Source organism: Equus asinus, chromosome 5 (genome assembly GCF_041296235.1).
Source record: "Equus asinus isolate D_3611 breed Donkey chromosome 5, EquAss-T2T_v2, whole genome shotgun sequence".
NCBI lineage: Eukaryota > Metazoa > Chordata > Mammalia > Perissodactyla > Equidae > Equus > Equus asinus.
In genome coordinates, this window is record NC_091794.1 from 67,968,698 (window position 1) to 67,985,154 (window position 16,457).

General features: G+C 49.8%; 1 protein-coding gene across 3 annotated transcripts in view; it reads left to right on the plus strand.

Annotated features, from left to right (window-relative positions):
• Positions 1-10,843: 10,843 nt before the first annotated feature.
• The window catches only part of FYB2 (FYN binding protein 2), a 117,131-nt gene continuing 111,517 nt past the window's right edge, over positions 10,844-16,457 (plus strand). The window contains exon 1 of one of the 3 annotated variants that reach the window (XM_044770878.2): positions 10,844-10,929. In XM_044770878.2, coding sequence (XP_044626813.2) covers positions 10,921-10,929 — 9 coding nt within the window. In that variant the 5' untranslated portion in view covers positions 10,844-10,920. Of the gene's footprint in view, positions 10,930-13,879; positions 14,193-16,457 lie in introns of those variants that run through there. The other 2 variants (XM_044770877.2, XM_070509817.1) reach the window with 2 other exon arrangements.

Here is a 16,457-nt window from a genome sequence, read left to right on the forward strand (position 1 = left end):
CCTCAGTGGTTCTAGGCTCTTCTGAGTGATTCCAGCTCCTGGGCCCTGATAACACCACCTCCTCTTTGTCCCTCCGGCCTAGTGGCTTCTAGCTGTGGCTAGTCTCTGGGTTTCTTCACAGTCCCCACTTTGGTCCCTCAGCTCTTCCATCCCTGGTGTAACAAGTTTTCTGTATTGAGTTCCCCGTTTCAAACATTTAAAGTGAATTCCATTTTCCTAATCGGACCATGACTGGCACATCAGCTCATCTCCCCATCCAGCAGTTGAGAATTAATGAATGACATCAGTGGATGCATGAATAGAAAACCATGTCTACATGTCATAAATAATTTTATTTTTCCACTTTCTAAGACACCTTCATGGCTTTTCCTATCAGTCTCTTTTTCCTTCTATGGCCAAAAATATCTTTTTTCAAGTTCTATCCACTTTTCCTAGCTGGATTTCCCAACCACAAAGCCCTTGTTCGAGTTCACCCACATCCAGGTCCTGCATGGCATCTGCATCACTGACAGATGGTGAAGACACTGAGTATGGAGTGAGATCATCAAGATTAGAACAGTTGCATAATCCAAAATATGGAGGCTGTTGGCCGAGATCCACAGGACAATGGCGGAGGATTCATTATCTTCCCGTTCTTTGAGTCCATATGTGACTTAAGCCAGAGCCAGGCCAATTTACAGTTATTCCTGGAGCCCTGTGCAATTTGCAGATAAAAGGAAGATGCACATTTGCGGCCAAAGTAGGAGATTTGAGTATTAGACTGGCTGCTAAAATGCTCCCCTGTGCGTGAGGCCAGCATACGGCCGGATGGTCTCCTCAGTGCTGCCCAGAGCGTTATTTTATTTCCATGTTCTGGAGGCCAAATGAATATGAACCAGGCATTGGGGAGGGATCTGGGAATGGCATGAGGTTAAAGCTTCTGCTACAGTGAAGAGGATGGTGCAGCCCCCCCTTTCTGCCACTGCCTGGCCCGGGCATCCCTCTAATCACTTTGACCCCTCATGGGCCTGGCTGTCAATGATGCTGAGCAGCTATTAAGAAACAGCTCAACACTAAAGTGAGAAAAGGAAAATAATACAGCTTAGTGAAATCTCACCTGAAAGGCCACATATTTATTGAGGAAACATTTATTGTGGGCCTAGCGCTGAGTTGGATGCAGAGAATAAGAATGAGTAAGAACCAATTCCTGCTTTCCAAGGCCCCACGGTCTACTTGGGGGAGACAGACACAGGGACAGAGGGACAAAGGCAGCTTGGCAGGCAGAGCTGGAGCCCAGGTGCTCCATGTGCGGCCCATGCACAGCACTTAAGAACACTGCTCTGGGTGAGGCAGCCAGGGGCTAATCCCAGCTCACACACTGCCCAGCCTGGTGAACTTGATCTGCGTGACTCCGCTTTCTCATCTGTAAAAGGAGGACTGAGTGCCTACCTTGCAGTTGTTGTGGGTATAAAGTGAGTTTGTGCAGGAAAAGTTCCTCATATCTCGTCTGATGTGATGTAAACCCAGGGACACTGGTGTCGTTGTGATGGGCACCCACAACCAGGACAAGAGTGAGGCTCCTTGACTGTTTTGTGAGCCCCGGACATTGCAAGGAGGAACCAGGCTGGAAAGGAAGACCACTGTTATGCCACGTGCTGACTCCAGCTCACAGCATGCCTGGAGGGCCCCCCGGGAAGCCTTTTAGGAAGCTCCTCAGAAATCCCAGGAGGTGAGGAGTTCATGGAGGTCTCAGAGACGTTATCACATGGATGTCAACAGGACCAGTTTCGTAGTCACAGTGGGTTACGAGATAGATAAGGAGGGAACTGGGGGGATGGAGGGTTGAGCAAGTCGCCCTGCCTGTGGCCATCAGAAAAGGCGCACTGCCAGCGTCACCTGCCCCAGCTCTGCAGGTGCAGGCGGAATGCACCGGCACGTGGCAGGCGCGCCAGGGACAGCCCTCCAGGTAGAGAAATGGGCTAGACAAACATCCAGAGGCAAGAAATAGCACTGTGCTCCCAGGACGGAGGGAACTCAGTGTGGCAGGTGTGTAGGCAGCTGAGTGACGGGGCTGAGGCTGGAGGAGCTCCAGGGGCCGATTCAGAGGAGCATGTGTGTCCTGGGGAAGGGTCTGGACTTCTTCCTGGGGCATTAGAGAGTTAGAGCAGGTTTTGAGTGGTGGAGCGTGAGGGAAGGTTTGACTTGGGGAAGATCTTTTGGGTAACACAAGGGCTCATTTCGTGTGTGGTGGGAGACTAGAGGCAGAGGCACCGTGAGCCCACACCTGCAGTCCGCCGGAGGGACGGAGAGAAACAGACTGGCTGAAGAGATGCTTCTGAGTAGTCTAGTCACTTCCTGAGGTGAAATTAGACTCTAAGTCCCTTGATGGCAAGGAATGCACCTCTTTGTGACGAAAATATCAAGCGCCTAACACAGGAATGAGCAGAAAGTAAACACTTGCTCGATGTTGTCAAAGGAGGCACAATCAAGTGCGTTTGAGAGGTGAGCATCAGCGCATGTCAGGAGTGTCCAAGCTTTCCGCTTGGGAAAATGAATGAGCTTGATGTCACCTGAGTGTGTTTCGGGGATCAGGACACTGGTTCAGTTGTGGCTTTCTTGAGTTTGAAGTGTCCATGGAACACCCGAGTGAGCGGTCCAGCAGGTAGGTGGGTATGCCACCATGAGTCCTCAACATACAGATCACGGCCTCGCTCAACACGTTGAGTAGGTCTCCATAAATATGTGTCGAGTGAATGAATGAGTGAATGGGCCTGGAATTCAGGAATGACCTAGACTCCTTGACCACCTTGTACAAAGCAGGACCCCTTGTTATTTTATTCCCTGCTGTTTTCCTTCATAGCACTTACGGGCGTGAGTAATCATATAAGGATTCACTTTAATGCCTCACTCCCTAACCAGACTACGGCTTCCACAGTGATGAGGACAGCGTGCGTTTTGTTCTTCACTGTGCGTCTTGGCCTAACCCAGCCCACTGTAGAGATTAGGTGAACATATGTTGAATGGATGAAGGGATGGGGATATGCATGCGGGCGTGGGCAGGACGTAGGTGGGAGCAAAGAGAAAGTATGGGTCTTGGTGAGCTGAGAGATCAGGTCAAGCATGGAGCTTTCAGCTTCAAAGTTGCTGGTTTGTAATACTTTTCTCCAAACTTCCCAATTCCCTTCCCCTCCCCCAAATGCCACACTGCCCAAATCGAGCCCTGATCAAGTCCTTTCAAGAGCTTCTGTTCTCTCATCTGCAAAAGGGGATTATTATGAACCCTGCCTCCTTTACTAGGTGGCTGTGAGCATCAGGTGAGGTAATTCCACTCCACAAATGTTTGTATAGGTGATTAAATGCCGCAGTGATAAATGCCTTTGAATAAATGCAGTGAGCTGCACGCTCAGTTCCACCTGGCTTGAAGCAGCATCCTCTGCTCTGGGAGACAGTGGGAAAGGAGATCTCTTTGACACATGCCACCTCTCTTCCCAGGAAGCCCTTCATTTCAGTGACAAAAGACTCTCATCTTGCAACCTGAACAAAGGCCAAATGGCCCGTCCTCTCCAACACCCTCTCAGAGTTGACTGAGATCTGTCACATGGGCTGTGGTGCTGGGGCCTGGCCACATCCCACCTCCCGGCAAGCTGTTGCACCAGCTCTTGGCAGCAGAGCCTGAGCGGCTGGGCGCTCCGATAATGTAGCTGGTGAGCAGAAAAAATAGACACTAACGCAGAAGAGGATGTGTAATCTGTAGGGCTGCTTTCCAGATGACAAAGGGTCAGAAACAGCAACTCCTGAAAGCGGAGACCAAGCTTTTGAAAACTTTTATCCTCCCAAGGGGCCCACTTGGAGACTTGATTGCTGAAGGCAGGGCTTTGCATGAGCTGTTCTCGCCCTCTGGACTGCCCCATCCTTGACCACTTTAGGACTAAGATCAAGCCTTGTTCCCTCTGTGAAGCCTCTCTCTTCACCCTCTGGGTGGAGACAGACACCTCCTCCTCTCTGGAGAGGAAGAGGGAAGAGACGCAGCCCTTCCAGAGTGCCGATTCGGGATCAGCCACCACATGTAATTCTTTACGTACCTCTGTCAGTTCGTACTCAGAGCCATCTGGGGGGCTGAGTTTGTTAGCCTCATTTTCCAGATCAGGAAACTGAGGGTCAAAGACCCAAGTCACTTGGTCAAAGGAACAGCTACTAAGTGGGTGAGCACCGACTGGTCAAAAATCAAATACTCAGGGTATTTGCTTTCTCCATATTTCTAACAGAGCACTAGTTGTGTGGTTTGTAATTTTTCTGTTCAAAAGTGAGCTCCTCCAGAGCCAGGATCCCCTCTAATCCATCTCCTTGTCTGTTCCAGCTGCCCACTGAGCAGGTCTGGAGGCCTAGGACCACAGGGCCCAGGTCTGCTCGGGCCCTGGGCACCTCCTAACCAAGTAGGAAGGATGGTAGGGACATCTACACCAGCAGGGGAGGGCTGGTGTTAATCTTGCTACTCTGTTGTCATGTCCACACTTCTCTGGGATGAAGTGACTGTCACGTGTGCCATTGTGCCTCACCTGTGGCCCAGCCCTCGCCGTGCATGCCTTGCTCCTCTGACTAACCATCTGCCTCTATTCTTGATTTTCACTTTCCTTTCTGTAAGGCCTTACACCCTAATCTGTGTCTGATGCCCTGATACCTCTTCCAGGCATGGTAAGTTCTTTCCCTGGGTGTTGAAATTCACCCCAGATGCTGCCAACCATCATTCTCTAACTAGCTGGCACCTTCCTTCCCCTGAAATCACAATGATGCCACCCCTGTGAGCTCCAGCTTGGCTACCACCTGTAGTATCATGGTTAACAGATCAATCAAACAGATCTGAGTTTGAACCCAGTTGTTCCTCTCATGGGTTGTGATGCCTAGGGAAGAAACTCTTAATCTCTTTGCACCTCAATTTCTTCATCTATAAAATGGAGGTAACTATACCTTCCTCCTAAGATTATTGAGAAGATTGAGTGGTATATATATTTGGTATTTGTAAAGTAATGACCATTGTGCCTGATACAAAATAAGCACTTCATAAATAAAGGATGCCTCTTGTTATTCCCAGCAGCCCAGATCTCGACATGCAGGCATAGCAATCTGGTCTTCAATTCAATCCTCAGGAAGTTGGCTAAACCCACATCAGGATTAGTTTCCTTATCTGCTGACCCAACCCTTCCTATTTCCTCTACTTTTCCTACCAGCCCACTGCCCAAGTTTTACTATAGCTCACCAATTGTTTATAAGAAAGTTGTATTAGTCAGAATAAAATAGGTTATGCTGCAGTAACAAATAACCCCCAGATTTTAATACCTCGACACAGCAAAGACTTATTTATATCACAATCTGGTAATTATTGGACAGACCTCCTTCCTAGTTCTCTCAGAAGTAGGGACTCGGGGATCCAGCCTCCTTCCATTTTGTGACTCTGCTATCTTAAGCACATGGCTTCTAAGATTGCTGCAAAAGGAGCAGAGAGAAAGTGGGAAATGGAGCAGGCCAAGAAGTAACATGCATTAGTTCTTCCCACATCCCATTGACCAGAACCTAGCCACACACCCAAATCTAATTGCAAGGGAGGTTGGGAAATACAGTCTTCTTACATACCCAAGAAAAGGAAAATGAACTGGGATTTGAGGAACACAAAGCATTTTCTCTGCCCATCTTACCTCCCTTAATAAAACAACCTCCAAAGCCCCCAACATGTGAGAAGAGGTAGCTATATGTCAGAAACCTGAGTCTTCCATCCTCTTTCCTCCAGGCTTGTCAGCCCTGTGGAGTCTCTCGATAACCAGTCCTGCAGCGTGCTGACCTCGGAGGACACTGCTCTCCCTCTCCCCTTATTTAACATTCCACCCCAAATGTGGACAAAGATGCTTCCCTTTTCACTATGCTAGAGCTGAGGTTAAATATCTCACTCTACTAGATTTTACCAAAGATTGGGGGATGACCCATGAGGAACAAGCAGAGAGTAAACTACAGCTGCTCATTTGCTTTTTTTGAAAATGGAGTTTATGCATCTTCAGCTTCAGTCTTGCATAGGACCACCCGCCTGCCACACTCCTGTCCTGCAGCCACAGATCAGAATCCATCTGACCCCTCCTACCCAGGAATGCCCACGCACATCTTAAGTCCACAAAACAGAGGCATGGCATTTCAGGGGAAGCAGTCAGAGAGAGAAGGGGATGTGTACACGGGTGGAGGAGAGAAGCTTTGCCTCCCTAACTTCCTGCGAGGAAAGCAATTCTAACTCTTATACTTAGATGGAGCTTTCAAATACATACGAAATTAGCTACCCAATTATGAGTCCTAAGCCACATACCAACTGACCTGTGGATGTTGTGGAGAGACCTACACTCCTACATCCTGGCACTCAGAGCCTCTAAGCATGGCAGTCAGGTGGTATCACTATGCCTTGAAGTCCAGACCCAAGAAAACAAGACCCAAAGACAGATAAGAGGGTTTCCTGCCTGAATTTTCCATCTGGGGACCCACTTTTCTGGATGATGGGACATTGGAGTGGTTGATATTTGGAACAATTCCCTACTTCCATGCAAGCCCCATGTCCTTCCCACAGACAGGGGAGTGGTCTTCCTTCAATCTCTACAAGATAAGCATATCAGAAAGCATCTTAATAATTCATCTGAGTGATGCATTCATAATGTAACCAGCATTAAGCAGAGGAAGACGGTCTCCTTACAAGAAGCTAGAGGACTGCTGCATTCCCCAGCTACGAGACAGCCCCTGGCACAACGGAGGTGCTCAGATTCTTCGTAAAAGGCCGTTCAAAGGAAAGCAACTTGCCTTGGTTGTGTTTGCTGAGCATCCTTCAAGAAAGCGCTACTAAATTATGATCTACTATTAAGATGGTTATCTAGATAAGCACAAAACTGAGATGTGAGCTTCCTTCAAGTAAAAGAGAAACCAGCTGAATGACAGTTTTCGCAAACTGGTAAAAAGGAAGCAGACCCTTTCTTGAAACCACACACCTCCTGAGATAATTTTAGGCATTTTATCCTTAAATAATTTATCTTTAAATAATTGTATACCTTGTAATAATCACCCCACCCCATATTCCGGTACTGTTTAACCATCTTTCCTACCTTCCCACCCGTCCTGTCCTCTGTATGGTGATTATCTTCACTTTTAACTATCCTCTTTTGCTGGCTTTGTATGGTCCACTCCCCAAGTCCTTCTGGGGCATATGCAGTGGAGAAAGGAGCAATGGATTAGAGCAGCGCAGAGTCCAGATAGAGAACCAGACTTGCACTCTGAATGGCCAGGGCATTTGCCGTGACCTTCCTGAGCCTCATTTTTCTTTACTTGTCAAGTAGGGATAACAGCTCTTATCTCATCACATTGTCAAGAGGAATAGAAGAAAATATATGCAAACCGTGTAGCTTGTGACACAATAGACTCAATAAATTTAAGTTCCTTTTCTCTTTCCTTCTCTCCCTTTTGAAAGCAGTCAGGATATAAATTATACATAAATAAATTACACATTACACTAGAAATCCTCAGAAATGATTAATATAACCAATAATAATGTTAATATTAATAATAGGTTACTCTAGCAGCACCGTCCTAATTCTGCCAATCAATCTACTTGCTCTGGCTTTGTCATCAGATAACATACGGTGCTCAAAGTTTACCCTGGAAAGAGGTGAATGCACAGGATTTCCCATTTTCGGATATTTTTTAAATTCTTTTTTACATCAAAGTGTTCTGCTACAAACCATTACTTCGGGTGCAAAGGGTAAACAATGTTTGCCAAGAAATGAAAGACTAAGACATGAATGGAAACACTGAAAAGCTACCAGCAGTATCTGAGACTGAAAGTGAGGTTGAGAAGCATCAAGAACATGCTGGAAATACTTATTTCCACTGCTCAGCATGCCCAAGAATGGATGAGACCTTACAGGAGAGCATGGACATCATCCCCATTACCAGCAGAGAAAAACTGAAGCCAGGGTCTTGAAAGACAGAAACATCTAGAAGATTCTTAGCCTAACTTCAGCCCAGGCATCTGCTAAACTTTCTCACAGACTTCTTTCACAATTGAATTTGGAAAAAATTGCTTCAAAGAACGCTTGAAGCTCGCAGATTCTGTGAGTTCATTTGTCCGTATTTCTCTAAGATTTAAATGGAGGCAACCAGAGTGGTTGTGAGTGGGTTCTGGAGCCAGACTGCCTGTGCTGGAATGTCTGCTCTTCCACTTGCTAACTGCATCCCCCTGAGTCAGTGACTTAACTCATATCTGCCTCAGTTTCCTCAACTGGAAAATGAGGATCATAATAAGGACTAAATAAGGTGATGTTTGTAAGGTCTGGGACACTGTCCCCAGAAGGCAGTGGATGCTCAGTCATTTCCTGGCCCAGTGCTTAAGTGGAGATCCCAGGCAGAGTCCTCCTGGCCTACAGCCAGCAGCAGGCCATCAGAGCACCTTGTGGCTATAGTAAGATCTCATACTTCTTTATTCAATGGAATTATTTATTTCTAAGGTGTAACAAGATCTGGCTAAACTTAGGTCAAACCCCAAATTTCACATCCAAAGCCCTCCCCACCATGTCTGCCCGTTGTTCCTGCCTCTTGTGCCTCCACACTCCCACGGAAGCATGTATGGGCTCTCCTAATGTCAAGCTGGACGCTGGGACCTGCTCCTCGAGGATGGGGGCTCATGAGCAAAATGGGATCATTACAGGGAAATAAAGCAATGCCACTCCATTTGAACGTCCAAGTGTAGCATACACATCTCGACACTGACACAGCCACCATTAACTGAGGAGAAGAGAGGAAAGGAAGAGGAACTGACATTTTTGGTGCCTATTTAGTGATAAGCACTGTAGAGATTTTCACATGGCTCATTAATCCATAAGCCGGCACCGCCAGTCCTCTTACCTAGTTTTACAGATGAGGAACATACATCACAGAGGGGATCGCTGACATTCTCACAGCCAACAGCTCGTGGGGAAACTGAGGTTGGTATCTTGAGGATCTTAAGGTATAAAGGGGGATCCTATGGAGTTCCAAGAGTCACGGTTCTTAAGCCTACTTGCAAACACTCGTAACAGCTACCAATAATCAGTGCCTACTCCATCCTATGGCCTCCCACTGTAGCTTGCTCTGACCCAAACCGAAAAGCACAGAGCGCCCAAGGCGGCCAGGTCCTGCAGGTGAGCGCCCCTCCGACCTGCTCCACCCCCTCCGCCTTGTAGACTGGTCTGAGGCCACCAGAGGGAGCCCTTGCGTTAAGAGCAAAGGGCGTCTGACGGCCCAGTTATCAGCTGGGGTTGGGAGGAGGCGGCCAGCGTCCTGAGAGCTTCCGTAGATGATTGCTCCATCATATTATTTACAAGTGGACCCCAGACACGGTTGCCTTTGACCTGAGTGAGGGTTGGGTGTGAGGGAAAGTCACAGAGAACCTTTGGCCTGCCCACCGTTAAGTGTGGAGGAGTGGCCTCCAGTCTGATTGTGCGCAGAGCCCACAGGGCAGCAAAGATCAAACTGTGAGCCAAGATCACTGTAGCGGGGCGTGGTGGCCATTGACTTCTTAAAGTAAATGGCACATCATGGCTCAGAAGAGAACAGAAAATATCACTGCGATAACACACACTGTAAGGGTGACTGTTCTGAGACATTTTTATTTCAGTATGTATATGTGTGCGTATCTGCCTGCTGAGTCATAATGTAGATCTATCTTACAGCGTCATCGATTATTAAAACATGCAGACCTAAAGAGCTTATTTAAAGTCCAGATTCCCAGACCCTAGAGCTGAAGCATTCACTCGTGCCTCCCTCGGGGTCTTGAAGCTTGCATTTTCATAGACTCCCTGCCGCTCTGATGTCAGCCAGGTTTGGGAGCTGCCTGTTACTGGAAGTGAGCGCGCACGCAGGCTGTCCTCACTTTCCCCCTCCTCTCCCCTGGACACGGCAGGAGAGTCTTGTCCTTTCACCAGCGCGGCCCTAGCCAAGCAAAAGAAGTCACACAGACCGCGCCTGGAGGAGAGCGCGGCGGCCTGGCCTGCCGCGGCCGGACCCCCAGGACAGCCGCGAGCTCCCAAGAACCGGAACTGGGGATTGGGTTTCCAGCACCAGCTCTCTCCGAAAAGCAAACAGAAGCGAAAACAGCAACAAAAGAACAAAACAGAAAAACAAAATCACTTTAGAGTCAGCCAGACCTGGTTCAAACCCTGATGCTCCTGCTGGCTACCTCCGGGCCCCGGTGGGCCGGTCAGAGGATGCTCTGAGCCTGCTTCCTCCTGCTAAACGGGAATATCAGCGCTTCCAGGGCCCTGGGGGACTCACACATAATAACGTATCCAAACGCTAAATACGCTTGGCCCCAAACAGGTGCTCCATTCTAGCAGCCCCCTTTCCGGCCTCCGCGAAGTCCCCCTGCCAGGCTAGGCAGCTCTGTCCCCCCAGGGCCTTGGTGTCCCTGTCGGTGAGCCAGCGGGTTGGGACGTTAAGCGGCCGTGGGCAGGGGCCGCTTGGGTCCGGGCTGTCCCTACTGGAGATAACGTTGTCAGCCTGAGCGTCCTGTACTCGCAGGGCGGAGCCACCCCAGTCCTCGGCAACTCCCGGCGCCTGGGCACAAAGTGCACCCCTGGAGAGTGACCGCGGGGCCAGCCGGGGAGACAACCGGGCAGAGCGCTGGCTGGCGGGGAAGGCCCCTCTCCCCGCCGGCCCGGCCCGCGACGCTGGTGGGACCCAGGCGGCCGCAGACGGGGAGCCGCCTCGAGGGCTGCGGGGTTGCGGGGTGCGGGTATGGGTGGCCGGGGGGCGTGGCGGGGGCGTGGCGGGGGCGGGGGGCGGGCTCAGGCGTGGCCCCTGAGGGGCGGGCGGAGAGGGCGGGCTCCTGGCCAGGCCCCGGCTCCGGGCAGCTGGCCTTGACTCCCAGGTTCTGCCTCCGGGAAAGCCATGGACGGGGTAAGGCGCGTCAGTCTCTTGTCGTCCGCTGTGTCCCTTATTGCCGGGTCTGTTCCCCCCGCGGGCTGCCGCCTCTGCCTCCCCAAGAGCAGTCAGCACATCCGCTGTCAGGCCCCCAGCCCACACGGGCCTTGCTCCCTGGCGGGGGAACGGCAGGGGGTGTGTACCGCGTCCTGTGCCACCTCGGAGGCTGAGGGGACAGAGGCTCTCGGGAGCGGGGGCGTCGGGGATCCGCTCGCATCCCGGGGCTGGGCTCTGCCCTGACCCGCAGCCTGGTCCCCAGCGCCCGCTGGGCCCCTGCCTGCGGCCCTCGAGGGCTCTGCGCGTCTGGCCAGGGGCCGCCTTCCCTCCCGTCCGGGGGCAGCGCCGCGCCGGGCTCTTTGGGGGCTGGTGGCTTTACTGTGGGCTCTGCTCCTTATTAGCTGTGCGGCCTGGGGCAAGTGAGTTCATCCTGCTGAGCCCCCTGGGTTCCCCTCTGGTAACATAACATACTAGAATGACTAGTTTGTGGGATGACTGGAGGTGCTTGCAAACAGAGAGACGTCTGGGCGAGTGCCCAGCACAAGGAGGTGGAATTCCCTTGTCCTTGGATGGCGGCGTGCTGTTGGCACAGTTGGAGAATTTCTCCACCTGACTGACCACAGCTTCCTTTTTCCTTCTCCGGTTCGCCACTCCCTCTGTTCTCAAATCAGGGTTTTTTTCACGGAGGGGGCATGGGGTTGCTTCCATGTGGTCTTTATTATGAATTTGGAGTCAAGTCATTTTCTCCTGTGAATCATGTGGCTTCCCTCCCAGGGGTTTGGTTTTAAATCTGGGCAGAGGACCCATTTCAGCTGCTGCCCATCAGGAAAAGCTCCCCTTTGTCCCCAGGCACGGGACACCTGTCTCCCCGTGGCAGATCACTCCAGCCGGACTAGCTGAGTTTTGGAAGAGAGTGAGCAAGGGCACACTGGTGTCGCCTCCAGCTCCTCTCCTCTGAGTTCTCTCCCCCCATCTTGCAGTTCAGCGGCTTCTGAGGAGCTCCTCCTTGATGGAGAAACGCCAGGCTGAACAGAATTAGTGCGGTTGTAAGAAAAAGAAGCTGACTTACACTTTGCCCTCTGTGATGTGGTGGACATCCACGGCCTCCTTCATTTCAGTTTATCTGCAGCACAACTCAGTGAGGGCAAGGCCGTTTGCCGCTTTTTGTAGGGGAGGAAACCGACGGTCAGAAGGTTGTCACTTGCTCAGTATCACAAGGCTGGCCAGTCCCAGAGCTGGAGCATCAACTTAGGTTTGTCAATAACAAATACTGAGTGCCAACTATAAGCCAGGCTACTAGCAAGGATGACAGTGGGAAAACAGGTAGAATGTTAGGCAATTTCGAGAAAAGTAAGAAAGGGCGTGTCAGCTAATGACATTTTTATGGGATAAGCTAATGTGGTTATGCAACTTTTTCTGCTCAGGGAAAGGGAAAAAAGATCAAAAGAAAAATATGGGTTATTTCTCATCTTAGAGGGAGGGTTCTGCTTCTTCTTTTCTTTTTTTTTTTTTTTTAGTGAGGAAGATTGGCCCTGAGCTAACATCTGTGCCAATCTTCCTCTACTTTGTATGTGGGACGCTGCCACGGCATGGCTTGATGAGCAGTGTATGTGTCCTCACCTGGGATCTGAACCTGTGAACCCTGGGCCACTGATGCAGAGCACATGGACTTAACCTCTATGCCACCAGGCCCACTCCTTAAAAGGAGGATTTTGTTTTATTTTTAAAAAGTCAACAAAATATTCATTCCATACATATATCCTGAGCCCTGCACTGTGTTGTAGGGTCTGTCTCAGGTGCTGCAGGTACAGAAGTGAACCAGTCAAAAATGCCTGCCTCTAGAAAACTTCTGTTCTCATGGAGAAGACAAATTAATGCGCATATATTAGGTCAAAGGGCAGCAAGTGCAATGTAGAAACACAAAGCAGGGAAGGGTTTAAGGACGGCGAGGCAGCAGGACAGGCCGCTGTTTTAAATGGGATGGTTTCAAGATAGGCATCAATATAAGGTGATATTTGAGGGGAAACCTGAAGGAGATGAGGGAATTAACCACGTGGTATCTTAGGGAAGAACGTTCTACAGAGAGAGAACAGCCAGTGCAAAGGCCCTGAGACAGAAGATGCCTGGTGTGTTCAAGGAGCAGTAAAATGGCCAGAATGGCTGGTGCAGAGGAAGCAAAGGAGAGAGTGGTCAGAGGTAGTGGTCAGATCACGTAGGACCCTAGAGGTCATTGTAGGAACTTCAGATGTTCCTGTGATTGAGATGAAAATCCACCTGAGTGTTGTGAGTGGTATAACGGAATGATCCAACTTACGTGTTAAAAGGGTCATCTGGCTACTGTGTTGAAAACAGATGAGAGGGCGAGCAAGAGCAGAAACTAGTGCAGCAGCAGGAGACTATTGCTATAATCCAGGCAAGAGGGCCCAGTGCTCAGACCCGGGTCTCAGCAGTAAAGGTGGCTAGAAGTGGTCAGCTTCTGGATATATATTAAAGGTACAGTCACCAGGGCTTACTGATGGATTGGACGAAAAATGTGAAAGGAAATCATCAAAGGGAGGGATCATCAAAGACGCCAAGGAATGAACCCTGAGCGCCTGTGAGAATGGAGTCAGCTCCCAGTGAGGTGACCTCAGGCGGGCGCCTTGTGGGGCATTGGGAGTGGGTTTTGGATGGAGTAAGCTGTAAGTTGGGGGCCGAGTAGGTTTAGAGTTTAAGGGAGAAGCCTGTTAGGAGGTATGCTTGAGACACTGTGTCTTCATGGTCTAGCCTCACGTTGGGCACATAGAGGGTTTAGTATGTATTGCTGTGGTGGCTTACTGTCTGACAGTTTTACTGTTAACTGTGTGGTTTTAAAACTTGGCTCCCCATTTTCTGACATTCCTCCCATCAAGAGGTGGAGTTTTTGTTCTCTTCTCTTGAATCTGGACAGAACATGACTGCTTTGGCCAAGAGAGTGTGACACGTATGACATTGGGTGACTTCAGAGGCTTCCACCTCGTCTGTGAGAACACTGAGGTGTGCATCCCTGAGCCCCATGTAAGAGGCTGGAGACGCCTCATGGAGCTGCTCCGGTTGACATTTCCAGCTAGGCCTCACCTTCTCACATTCCCACGAGGCTGGAAGCAGGACCCTCTAGACCAGCACATCCACCAGTGAGATACCATGAGCGAATTTCATCAGCACCCTGGAGAACAGAAGAATCACCCAGCTGAGCTTTGCCCAAATTCCTATCCTACACAATGGTGAGATATGGAAAGATGGTTACTGTTTTAGGCCACTCTGTTTTGGAGTGGTTTGTTTTGCATCAATAGATGTCTGAACAATTACATATCCTTCATTCTTTTTAGTTACAAAAAATTGTCACTCTCCCCCATGCACATAAGGCTCAAGGCACTTCTATAAAAAGATGCTTTATTTGTAGTTTAGACACCCAAACAGAGAGGTTGGTGAGTTTTTCTCTTTGTAAATCTGAGAGATCCCCTATTGCGTTCCCTCAGCCAGGTAAGTTTTCACTTAGTGACACAGTCTTGGCAAGAGTATTATAGCATTTTTGAGCTGGGAATGCTTTTCAGTTGGGATGTTTACAAAATGGTACTTGAATTTTGATGAACGAGCTTTAGAGTTGTAGTTGAAAGACCTGTGTTTATGTTTACTTCCGCCTTTTATTAGTCAAGTGATTTGAGCAAATCATTGACTAATAAAATGCAGGAGTTGGGAGATTTCTCAAAGACCAGCCAGTCTAACAAGTCCCATTTTAGCGATGGGGAAACTGGAGGCCCACGGGGTTGGGGGAGGGTGGTTTGACAACAGACTTTGTAGCTGCTTATTTGCTGTGCCTCACATGTGGCAGATGCTCCGTAAAAGTTCTTACTGATTTTGAGAGTAAACTGAGGCAGCAGATCACCAGGCCCTACCCTTTTGTTATGCAATAGATATTTCCCCAACATCTTCTAGGAGCCAGGCCCCATCCTAGCATTTCTGAGGGGGCCTATCATAGATGCTCAGTTTTGCAGGGGAGGGTGTCACGAAAGCAGACGATTGTAGTATTAAATGAAAAGTGGAATGATGAAGAGAGGTGCACGTTTCTGTGGGAGCACTGAGAGTAGGTGCCTAACCCGGGGCGGGGTTCCTCCTGGCCTCATTGGAGGGACTGGCGTCTGAGCTGAAGGTGAGTGGAGGAGCAGGTGGCATTTCATCAAGGAAGGAGGGGAGCAGAGGGACAGCGTGGACAAAGGAGCGAAGGGCAGCAGTGTGGGTGAAAGGAGCAAAGGGCAGCAGTGTGGATGAGAGCTCAGAAGACACTCTTGTAGTTAGTTGTTGATACAGCAGAAAATTAAAAGAGGGAAAGAGGATGAGAGAGTGCGTATGGCCAGAAGCAAATCCCAAGAAGTAAACAGGGGCCAGATGTCGAAAGACCCAGAATGCCGTAAGTACTTCATCCTATAGGCCGACCGAGCCTCTGAGAGACTTCACCTCCAAAACAGGGAGCGTGAATTAAATGTCCCCAAGGTCTTGTCATGCTCTGACATTCTGGGACTGCAGCACTTTCCCAAGGTCATACATGGCTTGTTTTAGACAGAGCTGAGTCTAGAACCCAGATTCTGAGTGCCTGTGAAACCACTTGGCAAGCCCTCAAGAGCAATTTCAGAGGGTTTTTTCCTGACTGATCTGATTGTTAATGAGTAAGTCACAAGACAGGGTAATGTAAAAAGAAAGTGGACCAGCCACCCGATAAGGATCACACTGTAAAGATAGTCTGTTGTTAACAAGCTTGTTCTTGGGAGAGTGGAGTGCACTGGGGATTAAGATCAGATTGTTGGGTCAAAGCTTCTTGTAGCCTCCGGAAATTTTCTGAGAAGGGGAAAAGGGAGGATCATCCAATTATTCACAATTCTAAAGGACTGGCCATATCACTTCCACCTTTGCAGAGAAACTGTGCTGAGAGTCCTCTTGACCTGTGTTGTTTAGTCCTTGACGGTGAGACATTAAGTGACCTGCACAGCTACAGGGCAGATGTCTGTGCCAGCGGTCCTCCCCGGCAGCTCGGACCCCAGCACTCACTCAGTGGTACCTTCCCACTGAGTCCGGTCTTCCCTTCTCCAAACCATGCACCACGCTTCTCCACCGGAGAGGTGGTTCTCACGGGCAGATCTGATCATGTCACTCCCTGCTGAACCCCTGGGGTTGCTCCCCATTGTCGGTGGGCTAGAGCCCAAGCCCTTCAGCCTGCTGACAAGGCCCAGGCGCTCCGTCTGCCGCCTCCTGCCCCGCTCCCTCGTGCTCCAGCCTGTTTCTGCATGCACATTCTTCTCTCCAGAGTGCTACTGCACTTCATCAGACTCAGCTCAGATATCACCTCCCTGAGAAGCCTTTCCTAGCCTCTTGGTCACACTTGGTCTTTTCTCTCCTTGCAAGACCTCATCCCTATGAACAGAGCCAGGTCTGGCCTGTGAGATCCCAGAGTGCAAGAACTAGGCTTTGCTCCCAGGCGGAGCACAGCATGGCGC